At 40.3% G+C, this 26,886-nt stretch overlaps 1 protein-coding gene and 1 long non-coding RNA gene across 6 annotated transcripts in view; one reads left to right on the top strand and one right to left on the bottom strand.

Moving 5' to 3' along the window:
- MYO1D (myosin ID) overlaps positions 1–26,886 on the top strand; it is a 382,795-nt gene that overhangs the window by 193,108 nt on the left and 162,801 nt on the right. For 4 of the 5 annotated variants that reach the window (XM_050763783.1, XM_050763784.1, XM_050763785.1 and 1 more), the window contains 3 exons: positions 19,691–19,914; positions 24,382–24,526; positions 25,055–25,159. In XM_050763783.1, coding sequence (XP_050619740.1) covers positions 19,691–19,914; positions 24,382–24,526; positions 25,055–25,159 — 474 coding nt within the window. Of the gene's footprint in view, positions 1–8,797; positions 11,029–19,690; positions 19,915–24,381; positions 24,527–25,054; positions 25,160–26,886 lie in introns of those variants that run through there. The other variant, XM_050763788.1, reaches the window with a different exon arrangement.
- LOC126939018 (uncharacterized) overlaps positions 4,022–26,886 on the bottom strand; it is a 148,235-nt gene continuing 125,370 nt past the window's right edge. The window contains exon 3 of the long non-coding RNA XR_007720282.1: positions 4,022–4,080. This is a non-coding gene — a long non-coding RNA (uncharacterized LOC126939018). The remainder of the gene's footprint in view (positions 4,081–26,886) is intronic.

The raw sequence follows: 26,886 nt of genomic DNA, 5'->3' as shown, positions 1-26,886 counted from the left end.
AAACTTCAAATAAAGATATTTAGTCTATTCAAGCCAGTGATCATTCCTTCAGCAAATGTGTTTATTGCTAGGTACTCTTGGGAAATACAGGAATAAATAAAATGAAAATAGTCCTTGTCCTCATGGATTACACATTCTAGTCAGACAAAACATGAGTGAACACATAATTACAAATTGTGTAACAGTCATGAAGGAAAGAAAATGCTGAGTGGGGCAGGCATTCAGAGGACAATGTATTTTTGAGAGGATGATCAGGGAAGACCTCTCCGAGGAGGTGCTATTAAGCTGGGACCTATAGAATATGAAGGATTTGACCCTAGGAAAAGTTCAAAGAGGAAGAATTCAAGCCAGGAAATACATAAATAAGAAGGCTGTGGGAAAGAGCTTGAACGTTTGAAAGACCTTTTAAGCAGTTTCACCATAGTGTCTGTCTTCTGTCACTTTTTGACACTATTGCACATCCATTTCTTCAAGGTTCAGTGCAGCAGGGTTTATGTCTATGCTGGAGTTTAGGTTTTGGTTTTCTGGAAGGACACCTGGAGGGCAGCTATAGAGAAGTTCCATGAAATATTGATCATAAGCCAGTTGAGATGAATGAAAAAAGACCAAAAAGAAGGGCAGCTTTTGATGATCCTAAAATATTTCCATGGTTCACATACAGAAATAACTGTTTAGGCAGCCTAATGCTTGTGTTCATTTGAAAAGCAGTCTGATTTGTTTTCTGAAATCAAGACATGCATTTCTGACTTTGTATGAAACCACTCATTTATTATGACATATATTAAGAACTATGCTATATACCCTTTTCATCATACTTAATGCCTTTTGTAATCAAGTAATTTATTTATATGTGTCTGTGTGCATATATATATATATCCCCTGATGACTTCCCAGTGACTTCTTACACCTCTATTTCAGAGGAGATATATAAAGATTTCAAATATTAACCCTTCTTAATGCCTGACCAGGTGCTGACCTAGATTCACACCACTCATATAGAACATTTCTCCTGCCATCTTCATCATCTGTAGCCGAAAACTCGTTTGTATTTCAAAGAATCCAGAGCTTTAGTGGGCATTTCACACATTTTTAATTATGGATAATCTACTGGAATAGGCAGAATCTGCTGCCATTCATGGAGTGATTATAAAATAAAGGCTTTCTGCTCATCATGGTTGAATTCCCCTAATGTTTTAACAAAAACATAAATTAATTCTATGGGCATGTAATTGATTGTAAAGTAGGGAAGACCTTTCCAACTATAGCAGCAGTAAAAGAATTCACACAGGCAAAGTTTGATAGATATTCCTGCGTAAAAATTTAAAACTTCTGGCCGGGCGCAGTGGCTCACGCCTGTAATCCTGGCACTTTGGGAGGCCGAGGTGGGCAGATCACGAGGTCAGGAGATCGAGACCATCCTGGCTAACACCCCGTCTCTACTAAATATACAAAAAATTAGCCGGGCATGGTGGCGGGTGCCTGTAGTGCTACTTGGGAGGCTGAGGCGTGGACTCGGGAGGCAGAGCTTGCAGTGAGCCTAGATGGCTCCACTGCACGCCAGCCTGGGCGACAGAACGAGACAACGTCTCAAAAAAAAAAAAAAAAAAAAAAAAAAAAAAAAAAAAAAATTTAAACGTCTGTTTTTCAAAAAACATCAAAAAACATCATTGTATCACAATATGTTTAGTTGCAAAAACAGAAAACGCGATTCAAACTGGCGTAGAGAGTAACAGATTTATTTCATAGAACATGAAGCCCTCTATTCAGCCTTCTCTTGGGTCGTCTTCTAAGTCTGGCTCCCCCTTGTGGTTGTGAGGTGGCGGCTAACAATTTCAGCCGCCACAGGTTCTAGGTTCAAGGAGAGTCGCCTCTAGAAGTCCTTGGACATGTCTCAGACAGGAGAGAATGTTTTTCTCTGAAACACCTATCAAAACTCCTGTTTCATTGACCTGAACCAATAACCATGGCCAGGAAATGATAAAAGGCAAAATGCTAAGAAATCTTTATAAATATAATAAAAAGTTAGTTTATTTTCATTTACAAAAACCCCTTACAGATCATTATGTAAAGTAATGAATATGTTATGGACAAAAAAAAAATAGAGAAACAATTCACAAAAGAAAAAATTTAAATAGCTAATGAATTTTTAAAAGTTGAATAACCCTAATTAAAGCAGTTTAATCAGAGCTACATTATCCCATCAATTTATTTAATTCTTTTAAACTATTTATATGGTAGATTTTGGAAATGAGGGCTTTAATGTGTGGCAGCTGAAAATACAAAGGGATCACAACAACAATTCTGTTTCGAGAACTTTGCATGAATCATTCATGTGCTTGAATTTATGTACAAAGATACTACTAAAATGTTACTGTATTTATAACTACAAAAAAAGAAAACATCAGAAATATCTCACAATAGGAGATTGGTTAACTGAATTTCATATTTGTCTGAGTACTGCAAGGATGCTTAGAATCACATCATAGGAGGATATTTGATCACATGGGAAAATATTTCTGATATATGAAGTAAAATGCATTGCAAGGCATTCTATGATTCGGTACAGTTTTGTATAAAGATGTATACAGGCATAAAAGAAAAATGAGTACATTTGACTGCATAAAACTTTTTTAAAAACAACTTCTGTATGGCAGTATGCCATAAACAGTATCAAGAGATCATCAACATACGGAAAACAATAAAAACACCAATGACAAAAGGACGGTTCACTTAATTTATGAAGACCTCATACAAGTGAATAAAATAGAAGCCCAAAGAAAATGGATAAAAGATAGAAATACACAGTTCACCAAAAGAATTACAAATTACTAAGAAGATATAAATTTATTTTTAAAACAATAGATCCAACAGTAATAGATGTTGATTGAAAAATTAATCATATTCCTGTTGACATTTATTTAAAATGTGTTCTGACTTGATTGTTATTACATAGCTAAGAAACCTCAATTTTCAAATACTGTGTTATAAAACATTTATTTAGGAAGAAATAGATGAGGTAGTAGGATTTTCCACATTTACAAGCACAAGATTTTGTTTCTGGTAGGTATGACATTTTATCAGTGATAGATAGTTACAGTTATATTTACAAGTTGAACATAACATGATTAATTAATTATGAAGACCATATAAAACTTCAACATCACAGGAGTATATCCAGCATTCTACTTTGTCTAGGTTTTTCTCTATAATAGCGACATTTCTTTCTATATCACATTATTCCAACATGAGCTACTCATTACTGTGATCATTTCTGTTACCCACTATTATGATAAACCATGCACCCAAATAATACAGTTGTATTCCCTTAGCAATATATTTTTCTTTTTGTAATTGAGTTATGACCAGTAACATTCTTCATAGTTAATTGTATTATGTTCAACTTGCATTATGTAAACTTGTACTGTTGAAAAAGTATGTCCTTAATAAATGTACATTGTCATATCCTGTCATTCCCCCTTATATCAATTATAATCTAAGAAAAGAAAATGAAAAAGAAGAAATGTGTTTGATGTTTACCCTAAGTAAATGGGAGCCTTTTCCAGATTATTCCCTTCCCTGCAACATTCTAAAATCCCCTTCCAGGAAGCATCTTTGCCCAGTGTCTCTGTTTTAGTGAGCACTGGAAACTGATGTATTTTGGGATGCAGGGCTGCATTGAGGAGCACTGGTCAATGCCTACAAGAGCCAGGCTACTAGCAAAAACTGGAAACATGGATTATGTTTCTCTGTAGAAGCAGAATTCATAGGGCTGAAGAATGACTATTTCCCAAAACCAAGCATTTGCCAGCAAGAAAATATTATCTATGACTTAAGGAAGCTTATGTCAAATATATTTTCTGCTTTTTATGGTGAATTATTAGTAAGAGAAACATAGCAGCACAGTACAAATTAATGTCAAGAAAAAGTACTTTAAAAAAATAAAACTATTCTTAATGTATGTCAAGTGTCTAGGACAAGGCATGGCACATACCAGTGAAATGATGTGTTCTCTCCCTTCTCTTGGGGTAATACCAGTCATCAGATGAAAATCAAATATAGTGTTTATCAGTTCCATGTGCACTTTGGATCAGGAAAAAAAAAAAAAAAAAAAAAAAAAAAAAAAACCTTTGAAATAACATTTTGAAATGTTTACTCATTATCAGTAGCTGTTATGATAGAATGCCGGTATATGCTCTTATAAATCATCTAATGTTGAATCCTCAGTGTACAGGTGAAGAACCCAAAGCCTATAGAGTTTGAACTGCCTGATTCCCCGGTAGTTGGTGGGAATTGCTTGCCTCTCCCTCTAAACCAGGGCTGTTTCCACTCCACCCCCACACGGTGCCAGTCAAGGAGCTGTCCGTCAGAACAGTGCTGCACTTCCTTGAAACAGCCTCACTCGAGCTGAGGAATTCAAGCTGCATACATGGAGGTTGGCATTGTTGTGGCGTTTGATCAGATCTTACTTTTAAGGGATTAGTCATAGTTGTTTCCCAGTTATCTCATAGGTGTATTTGGTTCTTCCTAGAATACCATAGATGTTTCCCATTCTAATCATTGCAGTAATATATTATACATCAAGAAAAACTGAAAGGGAAAATAATCCAAACACCAGTATTTTGTAAAGATACAAAAATATTTTCAATTTAATACACTGACACAAAACTGATACTTGGATGGAAATCCAGTTACCCCAAAGCAATTAAGAACTATTGATGAGCATTTGATGTGTCATTGGGCCTGTATGCAAAAGATTATCTAGAAACTGGAAACAGTTATCCAGTTTTGCTAAGAGATAGGGTCTCACTATATCACCCAGGTTAGTAACTCTTGGCCTCAAGCAATCTTCCCACCTCCGCCTCTCAAGTAGCTGGGACTACAGGGATAAGCCCCCATGCCCAGCTCTTCAAATTTTAAGTATTACATTTTTCCGAAGCCTTGTTCATCATTAATACTTTTTAGTTATCCTATGTTTATGAGCACAAAGTTGACTTAGCTCAGCTATCAATTCCAATTTTATTTTATTGCCAAAATTTTAAATCGTATATTTTCTTCCTTCAAAACTGTTTTCCCAAACTGTGATTTCATTCTCTTATTTAAAAATATAGCATGTTAGCAGGGCACAATGGCTCATGCCTGTAATCCTAGCACTTTGGGAGGCCGAGGCGGGTGGATTGCCTGAGCTCAAGAGTTCAGGACCAGCCTGGGCAACATGGTGAAACCCCGTTTCTACTAAATACAAAAAATTAGCCAGGTGTGGTAGCACGTGCTTGTAATCCCAGTTACTCAGGAGGCTGAGGCACAAGAATCGCTTGAACCTGGGAGGTGGAGGTTGCAGTGAGCTGAGACACTGCACTCCAGCCTGGGTGACAGAGTAAGTCTGTCAAAAAAAAGAAAAAAGTAGCATGTTTATGTAATTCCTTACAATGGTCAACCAGAAGTTAATGAAGAAAGCCTTAACTAACCAATAAAGAGATTTTTTTTTCTTTAAAGTATGGTCGAAGTCAAAAGTTTTGCAGTATATATATAGTTTGGCAACAAACCGTGCTCTCTACCTTTTACTAAATGCAACAGCTACAGTGTACAAAACCCACTTCCCCTCAGTGGCCACATCTCTGCCCCTTATTATTATTGGAATACTGTAAACCTACTCCTATTAACTGTCAGCACAAGGAAAACTGTGCTGATGCCATTAGAGATCACACTCAATTCAAAACTTTATGATTGGCTATAATCCAAGCACTTAGGGAGGCGGAGGCAGGTGGATCACCTGAGGTCAGGAGTTGGAGACCTGCCTGGCCAACATGACAACACCCCATTTCTACTAAAAATATTAAAATCAGCCAGGTGTGGTGGTGCATGCCTATAATCCCAGCTACTCAAGAGGCTGAGGCAGGAGAATCGCTTGAACCCAGGAGGTGGAGGTGGCAGTGAGCTGAGATCACACCACTGCACTCCAGCCTGGGTGACAGAGCAAGACTCCATCTCAAAAAAAAAAAAAGCTTTATTATTGGGAATTGTCTATGTATATATGAAGAATGTAGTAGTGTAGTAGCTTGGATTATGTTTGAAACCAATCTTCCTGTTAATTATTATAGCAAGTCCAAGTCTCTCAGAGGGAAAATTAAATAATAGGCATTATTGCTTTATATACCATTAGACTGCTTTAAGTGTGATACATTTAGGAGATGGCATGATCAATTCTTGGAGCCAGAGAGAGCTGAGATACAGTTGTATCATTTACTGTGTTATCCAAAGTATATCACTCTCTTTGAACCTTAACTTTCTCCTTTGTAAATGCTAAAAACATCTGCCTATTGGGACTATTGGAAGACTTAAAATGAGATAGCATGTGTCCCCTAAGACAGAGCCCACCACATGACTGGCATTCACTCCCTTCCCTTCCTCCGATCTGCCAAATACCAGGCTAGGTTTGTTCTGTAATTTTTGTTTCCGTATGCAGGGCCAGGACTCAAATGTAAATTTTAAGGAGGTACCAAAAATGTGGTCAGGATAGATAATATGTTCATGCAATATTTTTAAAAATCCGAAATTAATGCAGGAAATCCATGGTGAACAAAAGATCAAAATTTTAAATAAAGATGGGATCCGTATTATTGAGTTTTTTCCTTTTGCCTCAGGCTCCAATATGGCCCGACATGGCACTGCCTTTATATATAACTCAGTGTAGGTTACCATATGAATTAACTTGGCATCCTTTAAACATGTTTCCAGTTTTTTAAATTAGCATAGACTAATTTACAAACTCATAAAATTGCCGTCATTTTCAATTTTTATATATACTCACCAATATTCAGAAAACACAAGTACAACAAACTTCTTAGAAAATTTAAATTTTTAAAAAAGGTATAATGATCACTCTTGCTTATGTAAAATTGTTAAAAATACATTGTGCAGTTTTTCTTCACCACCCCTTAAAGATACCTGTTGTTTTATTTTGAAATAATTTTAGATTTGCAGAAAAGTTGCAAGAATAATATAAAGAATTCTTATACATATGCCTTTCACCCCAATGCCCAAATGTTAAAATTTTAACTATATTTGTTTTATCATATTGATGCAGGATTTTTCTTGGCCCCTTTGCTGGACTCACAGCAGAGGCACCCTGTCTACTCGGCCCACTGCACTCAGCCCCTGGCAGGAGGGAGCACGTGAGCGAGGGAGTATGGGGTCTGGCTGGCCACTCCAAGCACCAGCATAGGAGCAAGCTCCATGTAGGCTACATGACCAGACCAGGTGTATTACCCCCAGGGGAATGCAGTGATGCCCAGGCAGGGGTGCCCATGACCCCAAAGCCCCAGAGGGGGTGTTATAGTATGCTAATTAGCTCTTTTAGTTCTGCCATCTGCAGCCCAACAAACAGTGATGTGTTAGCAGCTCTGTAGCCTTTTGCCCCACTCTGGCCTGCGGCTCCGGGACAGGCATGGCTCTGGGCCAGCTCAGGACCACCGTTGCTTCTATTGTGTGAGGTGGCTGCTCTCCATTGACACAGGCAGAGGGTCAGTGTTACAGCATTTCTGAATATCTGCGTTCAGTGGGTCCTGAGCTCTTGTCCTGCATCCAAGAATGAGGTCATGCTGACAGTTGAAGGGTGGTAAAGGCGGAGAATTGTATTGAGCAACAAAACAGCTCTCAGCAGAGAGGGGATAGGAGGGTCAGATCATCTCTCCAGTGTGGCTGAGTCTGGGGCTTTTATAGGCACGGGGTAAGGAAGTGCATGTTAATTGGTATGTGAGTATGCAAAAATGGTTACAACAAAGGCACCAGTCAAAAGTGGACATGGTGTAAAAACAGGGAAGGGTATATGTAAAATAGGTGAAAGGTGGGGATCAATCAAAGGAAAGCACACCAAATGGGAAGACAGGTTCTCAATCTCGTCCATGGATTTGACTTGTAGCTTGGCCTTCAGGCTTTAAACTGTCTTTGGCTTGAAGGTGGGGTTGCACCAGGGACCCACCTATGTCTGTCTAGGATTTCTCTGTCTCCTGCCTCTATCAATGCTTGTTCTTTTGTTCTCTCTCTCTCTCTCAATCTGTATATGTGTATATCTGTGTATATAGATCTATTTGTGTGTATATATACAATTGGTTTTGGAACTATTTGAGAGTAATTTGCAGATGTAATACCCCTTTACCCCTAAATATTTCATGTATATTTTCTAAAAACAAGGGCATTCTCTTCTGTAACTGTAGTATAATTACCACAATCAGAAAATTAACATTGATACAGTGCTATTTTCTGTGAGTTTACTTGGTTTAGGAAAATGTCTTTCAGCCAGGCCCAGTGGCTCACACCTGTAATCACAGCACTTTGGGAGGCCAAGGAGTGCAGATTGCTTGAGGTCAGGAATTCGAAACCAGTCTGGCTTACATGGCAAAACCCTGTCTCTACTAAAAAAATACAAAAATTAGCCAGGCACACCTGTAATCCCAGGCTACTCAGGAGGCTGAGACAGGAGAATCGCTAAAACCAGAAGATGGAGATTGCAGTGAACCAAGATCACACCACTGCAACTCCAGCCTGGGTGATAGAGTGAGACTCCATCTTTAAAAAAAAAAAAAAGAAAACGAAAATGTCTTTCCTGACAAATGTGTATGCCTCTTATTAGCTAAATAAAATATGTATTGAATACCCCATTTCCCTTTCTGCTTTGACTTTTAATTAAAGTAAGCTTTATACACAATAGCTTTTCATAGTCTAGGTTTTCTGGTATAATTACTCTTTATCTTATTTGAATAATTCTTTTATTTTGTTTGATTTCATTGCTTCCCAAAAGGATAGAACCTGGTTCTTTGGAAATTGTAGAGAAGGAAAAAACTTCCTCTACCTGCCTAGATTCAGTGCCTGGGGCCTGCAAATTTAACTCACAAAAGACAGATTAACTGGAGAAAAGGCATACAATTTTTACTGATGTAAGTATTGTATATGCACAGGAACTTCACAGAAAAGAAGTGAAAACCCTAAAGAAGTGGTAGACTCAGGGTCTTACATACCATTTTAAAGAAAGGCAATAAAATGTGACCAGACATGAGATAGGGGATCTGGGATTCTAGGAGCAATAAATTGTGAGAAAGTGACAAGGAACTGCATGAAAGGAAGTAATGGAAGATAAAGGCTATTTTAGTAAGACCTGTTTATGTAGACTCATCTCGATGTGGACTTTTCCTCTCTGGCGATAAGAGTGTTCTTGTCTTCCTAGTACAAGGAGGGGGCACTTTTCTCATGGGAAATATATGCTTTTTAGGCAGATAGGGGAAGGGCAGAGAGCTTTTCCTGCATCTACTATTTCTTAGTTGTCTTTAGCTCAAAATAATCCTTGTGCCAAAGTGGCATAATCTGGGGTGGCATATCCTGATGCCCTTCAAAATTAGTACTCTGTATACAAAGAAATCTACAGTCAATTACGGTTTTTTTCAGTTCTGTTAAAGTAGATTTATATAGAAATTCTCAGAGCTTCGGCTGGGCACAGTGGCTCACACCTGTAATCCCAGCACTTTGGGAGGCCAAGGCGGGTGGATCACGAGGTCAGGAGATCAAGACCATCCTGGCTAACACGGTGAAACCCCGCCTCTACTAAAAAATACAAAAAATTAGCTGGGCGTGGTGGTGGGCACCTGTCCCAGCTACTCAGGAGGCTGAGGCAGGAGAATGGCATGAACCTGGGAGGCGGAGCTTGCAGCGAACCGAGATCACGCCACTGCACTCCAGCCTGGGTGACAGAGTGAGACTCCATCTCAAAAAAAAAAAAAAAAAAAAAAAAAAAAAGGAATTCTCAGAGCTTCTAATATGCTAATGTTCACCATGAATCTCCATAAAGGAATTGCAGTATACAGCTTTCCCAAACTTACTGAAATTGGAACCCTTTTTCTCTGTGGAATCAATGTTAGGGTATACCTTTGGCTGGACCTTTCAAATATCAGTTATTTTGGCAATCTAGAGAACTAGTCAAAATTGAGATTATTTGCAAACAACTAAAGAAAATGTATACTGTGTTATTATTTTTATGGAGTACTGTGTGTTTTGAATACTAGGCATTTGTCACACAAGGTCAAAGCCTGACCTGTACTCTTTACCAGGTGGTAAACCATCTCGGTATCAGACAGAGGTACACCTGGGGATGGTAGAGGCTGTAGGAGTCTCCTCAAAAAGCTGAAATATTGCCAGACACCACTTGGATCTGCTCAGATGCTCAAACACTTGACCAAAACTTTGTAGTTCTACATCAAAATGCAGTTTAAAGATAGTCTTCAGAGATTTTGAAGATGAATTACCAAGTTTTTACCTCCTGTTTTAAGAAAACCAAACCAAACCAAAGAGAGCAGTCACTTTCCTACAGCTCCACAGAGTATTTACAAGATTGAATCCTGGAAGATCTGTCAGAATTACTTAACCTATTATCTGGAGTAATTTTATTTTCATTTGTCTGCAAAATAATTGCAATTTGGGTTTCAATAGTGTTGATGTTGGACTGTTCTTCTGATAGTAATTGACCAAAAGGTTCAATTACTTCTTGAAGTAACAGTTTTAAGGAGGCTGCCAGATCATGTCATCATCATAGTGAAGAAATCATTGATAGGCAGCAATTGTGTGCACTAAAGAATTGCAAGGTTAATGAATCTGGACAAGGCCATATATATAAAATGGGCATGTCCTAAAGGAAGGTTCATGGGTCAATTAACTTGGCAAGTTAGTCTCCCAGACCAAGGTAAGACAGCTCAGGGGTAGTCACTTCTAAATTATGTCCCACCAAGCACATACCAGTACCACCACCTGCAATAGTTAAGTTCATCAGGACAGCTTGTAATGATCAGACTCACATGTGCTTTTTGTGTGTGTGGCTCTTCATTTTATTGATTTTTACATTTCTTTATTGACTAAAGATTTGGTTCTTTTGTGTCTTAGATTTCTCCTATATCTTCCAAAATATTATTAATTTATCTGTAAAACGAAGGAATTTTGCATCAGGAATTATGCTAATAGCCTATAAATTATATTCAATGGATTGTATTTTTTTTTTTTTTTTTTTTTTTTTTTTTTTGAGACGGAGTCTCACTCTGTCCCCCTTGCTGGAGTGCAGTGGCCGGATCTCAGCTCACTGCAAGCTCCGCCTCCCGGGTTCAGGCCATTCTCCTGCCTCAGCCTCCCGAGTAGCTGGGACTACAGGCGCCCGCCACCTCGCCCGGCTAGTTTTTTTGTATTTTTTAGTAGAGACGGGGTTTCACTGTGTTAGCCAGGATGGTCTCGATCTCCTGACCTCGTGATCCACCCGTCTCGGCCTCCCAAAGTGCTGGGATTACAGGCTTGAGCCACCGCGCCCGGCCGGATTGTATTTTCTTATTGGTACATATTAACCTGCTATTCTGGTAAAAACATGAGCACCAGCATTTTAAAAATAGCACATCAAGGCCGGGCGCGGTGGCTCACGCCTGTAATCCCAGCACTTTGGGAGGCCGAGGCGGGCGGATCACAAGGTCAGGAGATCGAGACCACGGTGAAACCCCGTCTCTACTAAAAATACAAAAAATTAGCCGGGCGCGGTGGCGGGCGCCTGTAGTCCCAGCTACTCAGGAGGCTGAGGCAGGAGAATGGCGTAAACCCAGGAGGCGGAGCTTGCAGTGAGCCGAGATCGCGCCACTGCACTCCAGCCTGGGCGACAGAGTGAGACTCCGTCTCAAAAAACAACAACAACAACAAAAAAAAAATAGCACATCAAGTCTTTATTCATTTTGTCCCTTATAGAGATGGAAGAGAAAGATTTTTCTTTCTCTGAGTCTTCCTTTAAAATAGCTCTTAGAAGGGGCCACGCCTTTCATCAATCAATCATGGAATATCCCAAATTGAATGTGACTGTCATATTCTAAATTTGATGGAATGTGTGTATACCAAATTTTGTATATTTACAATTTGCTCAGAGTTCATTCAACCAGAGTTCATTATTTACATAAATAAACCCTCCTCTACCACAACTTTTTAATGACCATAAGGTGTCAGAACTCTCTGCCCAAATAACCATATAGGGAACTTAAAGGTAGAAATGGAAGAAAGATGCTTCTAAAAATCGTCCTTAGGCAAGGAGGACCTGAGAAGCTGGGAGCTGAAACGTTGAATGATTCTGTTTGTGGAAACCAAGAGAATGTCTAATTCAGAGCACCAGGGAGCTATGAAGTAGGGATTTGTATTGACAACAAGACAGAAAGAGCCCCAACACCCATAATGACTAGAATTTTGAAAAACAAAACATGGGGAACTAGGAGAAAAAAGGAAAGGTGACCTGTGTTTGATTCTGAGACCAAACGGAAGATACATAATTGCCCTACTTCTTAATAGAGTGTAACCTAGAATCCTACTTTTTTTGCAAAGTTTAATGACTGTTAGATGTTGCTTTGAAACATCTGACCACTAAAGAAGTATGGACCAGAAGAAAAAATGGTAGAATTAAGATGGCATTATGAAACATCTGGTTAAACATGACAGTTGTGTTTATATCCACTCTCTTAACATCTCGAAAAGAGCAGAAAAGGAATAAAAAGTGGATAAACCTACGAGGACAAATAGTACCATAGTAGAAACAACAGCAGACAAGAGGTGTCAGCATCAGTTTAGAAGTAAGTAAATGAGTGGTTACTCCTAGGCAAGTGCCTGCAGAGAACAAGGCAAACAGACAAGCCAGTTCATCTGACTGTAGGGCTGTAGAAAGATTCTAGACTGGGAAGGACTGGGTGCCTCTGTAGGTAGGGATGAGGGGTGGCCCTGACAGAGGAGGTTGGTTAAAATCTATGTAAGGAGGAATTAGATACTAGGTCTCTCCCCAGACCTCACAAAGCTAAGGGACTACCTCAGCCTCATTCTGATAGATGGCAAGAAGTTTCCTGTCTGAATAAATTGAACAGGATTTAGAGAAGTTCTGAACTTAGGGACGCCAGGCTCAGTGGAGGAGAGGGGTCTAGTACCATATTGAGACCAAGGATATTAAGTGAAAGTATAGATACTGAGGAGTAAGATTCCCCCCACCACCTACCCCAGACCCCTTCACTCTGAGGATTCTGGCAAGAAAGAGAGAACACTTTATGATCCTGACATTCTGGGGTTCCCCACAGATGGCTACTCCCAACCTAATCACCCTGTACTGAAGTTCCCCATCCATGAAGCACTTACACAGAGCTTCCAAGGGCTGTTCACCCTTCAGTGTGAGTGGAGGTCCAATGATCCCTATACATTTGAGGAAGCCTTGGGCAAGGCCAAGACTAAGACAAATAGGAAAATTGGGGATTTAGAGGTAACAGGTGCAACACAAGGAACAGTGCAAAAAATAAAACCATAAGTTATATACTCAGAGGCGGGATGAGATGTTGCATTCATAAAGTAAGAGCAACATGCTTTTAAAAGAAATATTGCAAGAGCAAGGATAAGGATAAAGTAAGCAAGGAAAGGATAAGGATAAAGTAAGAGCAACATGCTTTTAAAAGAAATATTACAAGAGCAAGCTCTTGAAGATGGAAAACATGACAGCCGAAGTGAAAGATTCAATATCAGGCTTGGAAAATGAAGTAGAATACATTCATTCATTCAGCAAATATTATTAACTAGGTCCTTGGCATTGTTCCAGACAGTGGAAATACATCAGTGAGCAAAACAGATAAAGACCCCCAGCCTAGTAGCCCTTAAATTCTAGTGGGCGAGAGCATAAACACCACCATAATATGGAAGTTACATGATACATTGGAAGGGATTGAGTGCTGGGGGAAAAAGAAAAAGCAGAGCATGGTAAGGAGAATCAAGAGTGCTTGGGGGCAGTGGTGGGGAGGTGAAGACAAGTTGAACTTTTAAATAAGGCCAGAGCTGGCCTCCCTTGAGAAGGTGACAACTGAGCAAAGATGCAGAGAGTGAGGAAGTCAGCCATCTGATGGCTGGTAGCAGATTATTCCAGGCAGACGGAGCAACTAGCACAAAGGCCCTGAGACAAGAGGGTGCCTGGCCTGTGTAGGGTCCAGCCGGGAGGCCAGTGTGGCGGGAGCGAGCAGGGGAGAGGACAGCGGGAGATGAGGCGGGGAGGAGACAGTATCAGACCACATAGGGCCATGAACGCTGTAGGAAGGACTTTGGCTTTTCTGCTCAGGGAAATAGAGAGCCACTGCAGAGTTTGAGCAGAGAAGTGACATGATCTGACTTTGGTCTTAAAAGGATCACTCTGGCTGCTGTGTTGAGAATTGGCACCTTGGTTGCAAGGATGTGTGCAATGCCATGCCAGCATTCTCTGTTTATACCTGAGTTGTTCCCTCTGAGCAGGCCTCTCTGTTTGCCGCTGTCCTCTTTTCTGAGAAATGGTCCCTGGCTTGCTCCTCTGTCAGTACGCTGTCTACCCGATATCCTCTACTGACTTCACCTCGCAGGTCCCAGCGTGTGTCCTTCGGCTCCCGCTCCTCTGGCCTCATATCCTAAAGCACGTAATGTCTGGCTGGTTCTACTTTTATGTTAATATTGTCTGAAGCAGGGCCCCTTTTGGCTCCCTTGTTGTTTGTTGAACCTCTCAGGCATATGCAAATACGTACTAAGCACTTGTTTTTTAATATAACATTTAATTTTCTGCTTTCTGAAGCTTTGTCATCAGGCATAGTCCTTTACAAATGAAAGCTTTGTATGACTCTCGACAAACTCAACAGTTTAAGCTGCTTTAAACAAAGAGAAAACAGGAAAATCTGTCTTAAGGTATACCTTAAATTCCAAATCTGCAGACCCTTGGTGGGAAAACCAACCAACAACCTCCTGCCACACATACACACAAACTTTTATGGAAGCATATCTATTTAAACCAAATATGCTTAGATTATAAGGAAAAATGCATGAATCATTTTTCCTGTAAATCATTTTCCTCTGTAGTTTTCAATGCTTGTCCTTTGATGTTAAAAAATAGAGCCTAAGAGACTTCTGATAGAGGTGGTGATATAACTGCAGGTTCACAAAATTTCCTTCCCACAGAATTGTGTAAGATTAACAAATATCAAATGTAAAAATAACAAAGAACATGCCATCAACCCTGAAACCAAGAAAAGATTCCAACTTTATACCATCAACTTTGAGAAGTGTCATCCAAAAAAAGAAAACTTGGGCCAAATTGAAAGAAGATGCTTTTAAAAAATCGATATATTCTTCAAAGAGAAGAATGGAGCATGGAGAAGTACAAGGAGGAAATTCTGAAAAGTCGCTTTGCTTTTGAAGGTGCTACATTCAGTATAAAGGTGTACCAGAGGGAGGGCTTAGAATACCCCACACCTTCACTGGGGACTCTTTCTTTCATCAAGAAGACTTCCTTCACAAGCAAGAAGAGTAGGCAAGGTTTGCCATTTTTCTTGCCTCTGATATATCAATAAGTGGGTGTTAAATGAGGAAAGCATCTGCAAGCAATGATTATTACAGCCAAACCAAGGAAAAGCTCCACTAGACATGAAAAAGGAACACTTAGCCCCATAACAAGCCAAAAGTCTCCAATACAACCCAGATTTGGTGAAGCAGACCTCTGATGCACTTATTTCATAGGAGGAAGTAAAGACCCCAGTGGTAGTTACTTAAAGCCCCTGCACGCTGTCCTCTCCTCTTAGGCAACTAAATGACTGGATAAGGTATATAAACCACGGACACCAGTCCATATTATAGGTGGAAGAATAAAACAGTATCAGTTCAGGCACTGTCTAGGGGCAAATGGCAGACTGAGAAAGAATGGTTTACATTTACTAAACAGTTTTCAGGTCACACTGACAAGTGACAGAGGCAAAAAATCTGCACATAGGAAAAAAGAAAGTAGCACAATCGCCGGGAGCGGTGGCTCACGCCTATAATCCCAGCACATTGGGAGGCCGAGGCGGGCAGATCTCGAGGTCAGGAGCTTGAGACCGCCCTGGCTAACACAGTGAAACCCCATCTGTACTAAAAATACAAAAAATTAGCTGGGCGTGGTGGTGGGCGCCTGTAGTCCCAGCTACTGGGGAGGCTGAGGCAGGAGAATGGCGTGAACCTGGGAGGCGGATCTTGCAGTGAGCCAAGATCGCGCCACTGCACTCCAGCCTGGGCGACAGAGTGAGACTCCATCTCAAAAAAAAAGAAAGTAGCACAACCCACAACCCAATAAAGAATAGACTTTCAAATAGTCATAACAGCCTATGCTTATTGAGCACTGACTACTCACCAGGCACTATTTTAGGTGTTAAGTATTATAAACTCCATTAATCCTCATAACACCACAAGGTAAGCACCATTATTATCCCCATTTTACAGCTAAGAAAACTAAGGCACAGAGGAGTTAGGAAGCTTGCCCAAGTTTACACAGTTCTTTTTTTCTTTTTCTTTTGAGACAGAGTCTCGCTCTGTCGCCCAGGCTGCAGTGCAATGGTGCGATCTCAGCTCACTGCAACATCTGCCTCCCAGGTTCAGGTGATTCTCCTGCCTCAGCCTCCTAGGTAGCTGGGATTACAGACGTGCGCCACCACACCTGGCTAATTTTTTGTATTTTTAGTAGAGATGGGGTTTCACCATGTTGGCCAAGCTGGTCTGGAACTCCTGACCTCGTGATCCGCCCACCTCGGCCTCCCAAAGTGCTGGAATTACAGGCATGAGCCACTGCGCCCCACCTGCGCAGCTCTTAAGAGTGGGACCAGGACTTGAAAACAGGCAGTCTGAGTCCAGAGCTTGTTCTCAACTACTCTGCTTTTATAACTCAAGAAACAGACAACATTTTAGGCAACTGCTTTTTACTTTCAAGGAAATTTAAGAGAATAGAAATGTATTGGCCATACACCTTTTCTTGAAAGCTACTGGGTGCGGGGTGGTGGGGGAGAACTCAGATCCAACATGGAAGAGTAATTTAAAAAGTCCCAGGATAGAGAACTGTTCAGTGGATACAGGGAATATCAAAGAAAAAGATTCAGTTAATGTGCTCAACGAGTAAAAAAATTACTGCTAATCATTTGATGGGTCTGTAAGAGCATTTGGCAAAAATTAGCAGTAGGTTTATAGTAAATAAAGCAAATTTTAAAAACAAGGCAGTTACTAATGATAGGTAAAAACAAATACAATAAAGAAAGAACCTTCATACTTCTTAGCACAGCAATGAACCAAATATATGTGTAATATATAACACAATGCAATATAACATATACATATCATATGTAAATTATTCAATGTATAATAGAGTTAATATATGTAATGTGAACATACTTTATCATTGGGAAGATAGACAAGAAGAAAGAATGATGGTGGGAGAGCTAAGTCTCCATCTTGTGTGATTTGGATAGTATCTAAAAGGATCAACCAAGAAATCATAGTATATGTAGTTTTTTTGGGGGGTATCTTTTTGGGGGGGGGCGGTCAGGGTCTCACTTCCATCACCCAGGCTGGAGTACAGTGGTGCAATCTTGGCTCACTATAGCCTCAACTTCCTGAACTCAGGCAATCCTCCCACCTAAGTCTGCTGAGTAGCTGGGACTACAGGTGCACACCACCACACTCAGCTAATTTTTCTGTATTTTTAGTGGAGACAGGGTTTCGCCATGTTGCCCAGGCTGGTTTCGAACTCCTGGGCTCAAGTGATTCTCCCACCTCAACCTCCCAAAATGCTAGGATTACAGGCATGAGCCACCGCACCTAGCCATAATATTTATAAATATGACAGTAAATATGGAAGAAGCATCTAAAATAGTTTGTATGGAGGTAATAGTTCTACTGGAGGTAGAGAGGTGGGTTTAGAAGGGTGAAGAGAAGGGCTACTGTGTTTTTTATATGCATTTTTGTGCTGTTTGGTTTTTTCAACTATTAAAAACCTAAATAAGCCAACACAGATGAAATTATAAAGGTTGTCAAAAAAAAAAGACCCCCTTGATAAAGTAGGTTTCTTGTAAAAGAAATAAACTACCGCTTAAAAAGTACTTATAAAATGTTTTTTTCAATTTGCTAAAGAATCTAACCAAAAACATTCTAATAGGAAGCTCTGTAAAACACTTCTTGAAAATTAAAGATTGATATCCTATATAGATGTGGCTCCAAGGAGTCTTAAATTCCTCCCAATAAAAAAAAAAAAAAAAGCAACAAACAGTAGGAAACTTAAAAATGTGTTTTGTCTAAGAAACTAAATCACATACTTTCACCCTGTAATTGTATTTTTTTGGTTTTTCAAGATACTAAAGAAGGGAGCTTTATTTTTGCACTTGGGTGGAGGCGTAACAAAGCCATCTGTACAGTGGATTTGGCTACAAGGAAGGGAGCCATTTTGACTAAAAAGGGCTGCTGTACTGACGCCACATGAGATGACCAGTTAGTTTTTATTGCTTCATTGTCTTTAAACGTTCTATTTATATGTGGACTCTAGATTACCATCACAAATTGCCCATGTGTCATGTTTCCCTTAAATATTATGGTTTTTCTTGACCCACTGGGGTCCCTTGATGATCTTCTTGCACGTAGTGTGCAAACAAATCTATATTGTGCAGCAGGCTGAAAAGGGAGAACACTGCAAGCACATGGTGTACTTTAGGAGTCCGCATGAGGACAAACCTAAAACAACTGAGTCAAATGAGGCACTGCGCAAGTTTTGCTGAGAGGAATTGGTGGGCACAGATGGGGATTTTTAAGAAGAAATGAAAGAAACCTGAGGGAGTCTGCAGAACCCATACTGTGGGCTTTGAACTAGAGGTTGAAAATCTTGGCTCTGAAAGGCCAGGGACTAGGGAGGGAAATAATACAATCAACCTAAGAGTTGGAACAGTTATTTAAGTAGCAGCAAACAATATACTGGGGCATGATGGCTATGTGTTCAAGGAGTTCATCGAAGAAAGCAACTAGGGTTGTTTAGCATCTTGGAGACTGGTAGCAGAAAGGGGTTTTACACTTCCATATTGTGGAAGAAGGAGTAAAGTGGTGGTGGAGAGGATATATAGGGGAAGAGCCAGTGATTAAGTAAAGATCACACCAAATTTGTTTTTGCTTGAGAAGTTGAGAAATATGGGCACCTGACAAAGGTCCTGAAAAAGGTAAGTATCTCTGACTTTGCCATGCTTGGATGAAGTTGGCATTGAGACATTTATAGTGTCATTGATTTCTGAGCACTGAAAAACTTTTAACAAAGTTTCACATGATATTACTACGTAATCTGATTTACCCTTTCTCCATGAATCCTCGAGAGTTTACGTAGTGCCACGCGAGAGTAGGTGCACAGGCTGTGTGTAAATCAGTTTGTAAATCCAAAGTGGCGTTACACCAGTGGCCAGCATGTATAATCTATGTAAAGTTAGGTTTCACAAGAAAACTATAGATGCTTATGGCATGATGTTCTGACTCATCTCACTTCCCTTCAGCATTCCTAAAATATTTATCCAAAGATATTTGCATTTTGGCTTTCTTCTTTTCATGACAGTAAAGTTAAAACAGGACTCAGTTTCAGGCTCAGCACACACTTCAGTGTAGAATAATGAGCAGCTAGACAGCTGAAACAAAATGACTGACGTGACTCCCCACGCCATCTGTTGGTGGCAGGTGGAACTGACATCCTTTGGCTCTGGCTGATTTTGTGCACACTTGCAAGTTGCCTGGTTGAGTTTGTAAGTAGAGGAGCTGCTATAATGTCAAAGCCATCCACAACTCAGCCAGCCAACAGTATTTTCCTTTTTCTTTCTCTATTGTGAAGGTGTGGCGGGGCACCCTGGCCCGCATGCGGTACAAAAGAACCAAGGCAGCTCTGACTATACTCAGGTACTACCGGCGCTATAAAGTGAAGTCATACATCCACGAGGTGGCCAGACGCTTCCATGGCGTCAAGACCATGCGAGACTACGGGAAGCACGTGAAGTGGCCAAGCCCTCCTAAAGTTCTTCGCCGTTTCGAAGAGGCCCTGCAGACGATTTTCAATAGGTAAGGACGTGTTGCTGTGTGCTGCATCCATTTATGGTGGCAGTTAATACTATGCAAAGTCACAAGTCTGAGACCGTGATATTGGCTCAGCTATTTGCTGTTATGACATTTACCTTTACCTTATGTTTTCAGTTTTGTAGATTTGGCTTTCAAAGAATATCTGCTTACCCCTCAAAATAAAGGAACTGTCAATTTGTTTTTCCGGTAGCAGCTGACAGCAATGTGCCACAACCCCTGGACACAAGCCATAGTTAAGATAAGCTACTAGCATGCTGTTTCTACTTTCTTTTATTAGCTAAAAATAAAACCACCACACATAACTCAAACTAGAAAATCCATTAATCCTTTCAAAGCAGTGCTTCTCAATTCTGCTGCACCTTAGAATAACGAGGAGTTTAGGAAATATGCCAGCACCCAGGTTCTACCACCAGAGAGTCCTGTTTAATGGTGCTGGGGGGGTGGGGCCCAGGCAGAGGTCCTTTTTTAAAGTTTCCCACGTGATTTTAAAGTGCAGCCAAAGGGGAAAATAACTGTTTTTAGAGTGAGCTGTCTTTTAAATAAATAAAAACCCATGTAAAATTTGGTACCTTTCCAACTGGTCTTTATTTTTTTATAACCTGCCCTGGGTCTGAGTGTGTAGTTATTTTCTCCTCGCTTTTTGAGCTTATTTATTGCCAGTATACACCAGATATATTTAGTTCTGTCTTAGATACAGCCATCTAGTCACATAAACTAAGCTACTTCTTCTCAAATAGTCATTTTATCATGATACTCCATAAAGAACACTTTCAACTAATTGATATGCTGAATGTACAAGAACTAATGTATAATTTTGTGCTAAATCGGATTTTACCTTCTTTAGATTTTGCTCTAAATATAATTGATGGAAGGTATCAAAAGATAAAGAAAAATGCATGGAAGAAAACTCTTTAATATATATCTCATATGCTTTTTTAAAAAAAGAAATAATTGCTCATAAGAAGAGAAAAGCACAGAATTATTGAAAACAAAAGTACCTCAACCTTCAGTTCTCAGATATAGTACTATAAATAGTTTTTAATCTTGGCAGGCTTTTTACATAGGCACATATGATATGGGCATTTTTTTCCTCTTTTTTACACAAGCAAGATTATATGTAGGCTATATGACTTTACTTAAAAATAAGTCTTGAAGATCTGTCCATGGCAATAAAGATCTGTGTAAGATTTTTAAGAGCTGCGGGAGATTGTTATTCATTTTGATTAGATTGCACTACAGCCTACACAGTCTTCTTTTTAGATTTTGAGGTTTTACTTGTGGCCTAGAATTGATTGATTTGTACAAAATTCAATGTACTTATTCAGCAAATACTTACTGAATGCCTGCTGTGTTACAGCCACTGACCTAGGTTTTGGGGATATGGTGACAAACAAGAAAGATGTGAAAGACAGTTCCAGTCTTCCCAGGCCTTATAGTCAATGGCATTTGAAAATAACAGGTCTGCTACATTTGTTCTGTATATGCACATGTGCGTGCACACATGCATACTCTCAGGCACACACACACTGAATCTTGCCAGTTGTGTCCATCTAGTCCAGGGGTCTGCGAACTTCTTCTGAAAGGGCCAGATATTAAGTATTTTAGGCTTTGTAGGCTACAGATGGTCTCTGTCACATATTCTTCATTGTTTTGTTTTGATTTTGTTAAATATATAAAAATATAAAAACTATTCTTAGCTTGTGGGCAGTACCAAAACAGACCATTGGCCAGATTTGGCATAGGCTGTAGTTTGCCAACCCCTGATCTAGTCACCATCAGGAATTTTTTGATCTGTGGAATAGAGAGGGAGATATATTAAAGAATTCTACTGTGATTGTAGCATTCTTGTGTTTGTTTTTCTAAAATCTCAATGTGCATCTAATCATGTTTAAGTTCACTCCTGTTCTTCACAGTAATTCTTTTTAATTGAGCCTTCTCCATGCCCAGCTTTGTCCCCTTTTCATGTCATTGAGGCTGGTGATTTTTATGGCTGCAGCTGTTGTTGGCTACACGTATTTATAGACAGCAGTTTGCTTGATTAGGATGAGAAGCATGGGTGACTTTCTCCATGGTTGTGCAGGTCAGGTCCTGACTCCCCCAGTGTGCTTCTGTGGCCTTTGGAGTCAGTCAGGGACAGACCTTGTCCTGAGCCACTGTGGGCAGCGAAGACAGGACAGGCTGACCAGGTTTGTAGACTGGAAACAGACCAGTAGACAGAGCAAAGATGTCTCCCCACTAGTCATGAAATTTGGAGACCAAGGGCTGATTCGAGAAGTTGCTTAGGAAGCCACTGACTATTGTAAGACCCACCTGGCACAGGGTCCCTGACTTTGACCACCAACTGCTCTAAGCCTGTCACTCTTCTAGTCTCTTCTGGAATGATCTTAGGACAGTCTGTCTTGTTGGAGTGTTGTTTGTCCATAGGAAGTAAAGAAGAGGATTCTACTGTTCTGTTGAGCCATTACTTCTTCACGGTTGTTGCTTTGCCAGCCTGCTATCTCCTACATGTGACCTGCCTCCCTGCAGCCAGCCATTCCATGTGCAGGGAACAGGCACAGCTCTCATCTTAAAATCCTTCACCTCCTGCCCTTGCTACCAGTCCCTGCCACTTCAGGCTTCAGGATTCTCATCTATGCCTGAGGGGTTCTCTCCTTCCACTGAGTGCTCTGCCCTGAGTTAGCCACTTCCCCATCAGCTGGATCCCATCTGCTTTGTATCTTCAGAAAGTCATTACACTTTCTACTTCATTGACATCATTCCCATTTTCTGGTGGTGTTATACATTTTTCCTCATTTTTATATTTATTTGGTTATTTCACTGGGAATTTTCCATTTTGGTTAAATCTCATTCTATGGAAACAAGTTTGAGAACAACTGGCCTTGATTATTCATCTGATTAAAAGGAAGTTCTCTGTTTGCTTCCAACCTCCCTGCTTCAAGCTCCTGTGTCAGAAAAGAGGATATAAGCATCGTGTAGAGAGCTAGGATGCTGCCAAGAGCATAAGAGAACTTGTACCTGTTTCTTCCCAATCAGGAACAGGTTATTTTTGGTTTAAGCTTTCAGTTGCTTAGCCAAAAAATCTTGGAGTTGTCCTTAAATCCTCTCTGGCCCCCAGATCTAATCCATTGTCAAATTCTATTTGTTCTTTTTTCAGAAATATCCAGAACCAACACTTACCTCCACCTCCCCCTCCGCCTCCCTGATCCAAGCCACCTTGCTGTAGCACGTGTGTTACGGAAATAGCCATCTAACAGGTCTTCCTGTTCCCAGCCTACAGCAACCACAATGATCCTTTTAAAGCATGAGTCAGGTCATGTCCTGTCTTTATTCCAGATCTTCCAATGGCTTCTCATCTCATTCAGAGGAAAGGCCAAAGTCCTGATCCTGGTCTCTTGGCTCTGTGGATTCTGACCCTGACTCTCCCAGCTCCTTACACTGCTCCTCTAACACACCAAGCAAGCTCACATCCCAGAGCCTTTGCACTTGCTGTGTTCTCTTCTCTTCCTGGAACACTCTGGCTCAGGCCTCCATGTGACCAGCTCCCTCACGTCCTGTAGGTCTCTGCTCATCTATCCTTATCAGTGGTGCCTGCCCAGACCACCCCATATAAACCACCCTATATAAACCACACCTGCTCCTCCTTCCCTCTTGCACACTCCCTGTCCTCCTTGCTTTACCTTCACCATCCTACATACTATATGTCTACTCATATATTTGCTGTCTGTCACTCCTCTCCAGAACGCAAGCCCCTAGCAGAAAGGACCTTTGTTTAACTTATTACTGTGCCCCCACTGCCTAGAACAGCACCGGGAGTTTAGCAGGCACCTAGAAAACCTTCGTCGAATGAATGAATGATGAATCCAATTTTCTATGCCCTAAATATAAATATTATGAGAGCCCATGTATCACTAAGTTCTAGTTGCTTTCAAAACACACAAACAACAAAGCAAGTTTTAGAAAAGATCTGTCTACATAAAATGATATGTATTTTAGCAACTTCTGTGTGTATTTTGGAGACATTTTACTTTTTTTAGCATGCCAGTACTTTGATTTCATTCTACTTAATGACAGCTTCAGTTATTTTTGAGAATGCATGGAGCCCAGGCACGGTGGCCCATGCCTGTAATCCCAGCACTTTGGGAGGCCAAGGCAGGCAGATCACTTGAGGTCAGGAGTTCAGGACCAGCCTGGCCAACATGGCAAAACCCCGTCTCTTATAAAAATACAAAAATTAACCAGGCATGGTGGTGCACACCTGTAATCCCAGCTACTCAGGAGGCTGAGGCAGGAGAATCACTTGAACCTGGGAGGCAGAGGTTGCAGTGAGCTGAGATCATGCCATGCACTCCAGCCTGGGAGACAGAGGGAGACTCAAAAAAAAAAAAAAGAGAGAGAGAATCCATGTGATTGCATTTCTAAAGTCTAAACATGTTGTCTATTTACTTGTAGATGGAGAGCATCCCAGCTCATCAAGAGCATTCCTGCCTCAGACCTGCCCCAGGTCAGGGCAAAGGTTGCAGCCATGGAAATGCTGAAGGGTCAAAGGGCTGACCTCGGGCTCCAGAGGGCCTGGGAGGGCAACTATCTTGCTTCAGTAAGTCCAAAGGAACAAAGTGAAATCTACTCCTACTTCCTCTACAGAAAAAAGAAAAGAACATTTCTCCAGAGAATTTGCAGAAAGGATAAAACACCTTTAGAAACTAAATAATTTCTATGAGATACTAAAACATTTGATTGCTTCTAAATGTACAGTATTTGATGTTTGTCCCATTTTAAAAAGGGTTCTCTGTGTTGTATCCATATATATTAAATACACTGTATAACCTGGCCTTTGACACTTAAACCTTTCCTTATATCATTCAGTGATGATTTTTAAATTACTATCTTTATATTAATTATTCCCAGACCTACACTTTTTCCTCTCTCCCATTCCTTATTTTACAATTTTTATAGGATCTTTGATGTTACAACAGCCGTTAGTAGCTTACCATCTGGGGTGAGGAGATAAAGAGCGCATGTGTGAAACTATATAAGGATAGTTATAAAGCAGTACACTGAAAGACTGCCTTTCCTTCTACAATGCTAAGCATACTCATTTTGTCTTGTTTCCTTTTTCTTTCAGAAGCCAGATACACCTCAGACCTCAGGCACTTTTGTCCCTGTTGCTAATGAATTGAAACGGAAGGACAAATACATGAATGTCCTCTTTTCCTGTCATGTCCGTAAGGTAAGGCAAGCTTGAACCAGATGATCTTGGAAAGGAAAGACTGATTCAGATGAAACTCACTTAAGTAAGCCTGTAATAAAACATAACAGTAGGTACATAACTAGCTTTATCATCAGTGCACTAGACCTGTCTGTGCTGAAGCATTGTAGGAATGGCTGAGGTGACTACAACTTTACAGTTAGGCTATAAAGCCTTCTTTAGGGAAGTGATAGCCATTTCCTTTTTTTTTTTTTTTTTTTTTTTTTTTTGAGATGGAGTTTTACTCATGTTGTCCAGGCTGGAGAGCAATGGCGCAGTCTCGGCTCACTGCAACCTCCACTTCCCAGGTTCAAGTGATTCTCCTGTCTCAGCCTCCCAAGTAACTGGGATTACAGGCATGCACCACCACGTCTGGCTAATTTTGTATTTTTAGTAGAGACACAGTTTCACCATGTTGGTCAGGCTCGTCTCAAACTCCTGATCTCAGGTGATTCACCTGCCTCAGCCTCCCAAAGGGCTGGGATTCCAGGACTGAGTCACCATGCCCAGCCAATTTCTTTTTAAAACTAGAAGGAAAAAAAAACTAGATAGCAGGGACCTCTTTGAAGTCAGGGATTTGTATTTCACTGCATGTGTATCTTTCATAGCAGCTGTATGTATATCACTGCATGTGTATCTTTCACAGCAGCTGTATATCTGCTTTATATTTAATGGTCATTTAGTACTTTTTATACCTACATTATTTCTTTTTTTTTTTTTTTGAGATGGAGTCTTGTTCTTCGCCCAGGCCGGACTGCCCCAGTGCAATCTCGGCTCATTGCAAGCTCCGCCTCCCGGGTTCACGCCATTCTCCTGCCTCAGCCTCCTAAGTAGCTGGGACTACAGGCGCCCGCCACCACACCCGGCTAATTTTTTGTATTTTTTAGTAGAAATAGGGTTTCACCGTGTTAGCCAGGATGGTCTCGCTCTCCTGACCTCGTGATCCGCCTTCCTCAGCCTCCCAGAGTGCTGGGATTACAGGCGTGAGCCACTGCACCCGGCCTATACCTACATTATTTCCATAAAACAGGGTTTGGGAGAGGAAGAACTGAGTTTAAAAAAAAAGGAATAGGGCATATTGAGATTTGGAAGGTGAGGGAAAAGTTACATGCTGTGAATGTATTTGCTTGTCTCATGCAGGATACTTGGGCTGCTATTTACCTGAAGATGATAGCAGTTGGGCAAATGGAAGTTGGGAAATGGAAGGCAAAGGACGTAGATAGTCTTAAAAAAAAAAAAAACCTTAAAATACTTGTTTAGAAGAACACAGAACAATTGAAATTATCATTAAAAGAGTATTTTGTAGAATTATCCAAATACATTTTAAAATATTAAAGAAATTGTAATTTTTTAAAAATATTGACTTGGTTGATCCAAGAAGAGACAGTAACATAAATATGGCAATAGACAAAGGAGGAATTAAGAAAATTATCAAAGAATTACCTCATTACAAAGGCCCAAGTTTAGGTGATTTTACACGTGCTTCATTTCAGATCTTTTAAAAAATAATAATTACGGTATTATTCAGATCAAAATAATGAAGTATGATTTTTCAGCTATAAAAATTTGGCAGTCTTTAAAGTGTGGATAATAACCAATGTTTGTAAGGATATAAGAAGACATTTTTGGTAGGAGTATAAGATATAGTCTAAAAATTTAGAGTGGACAATTTGGCAATATCTATCAAAATTTAAAATTCCCATACCACT

The sequence above is a fragment of the Macaca thibetana genome, chromosome 16, assembly GCF_024542745.1.
Source record: "Macaca thibetana thibetana isolate TM-01 chromosome 16, ASM2454274v1, whole genome shotgun sequence".
Taxonomy (NCBI): domain Eukaryota; kingdom Metazoa; phylum Chordata; class Mammalia; order Primates; family Cercopithecidae; genus Macaca; species Macaca thibetana.
The sequence above is the reverse complement of the archived record's forward strand: the minus strand, read 5'-3'. Positions and strand labels throughout refer to the sequence as shown.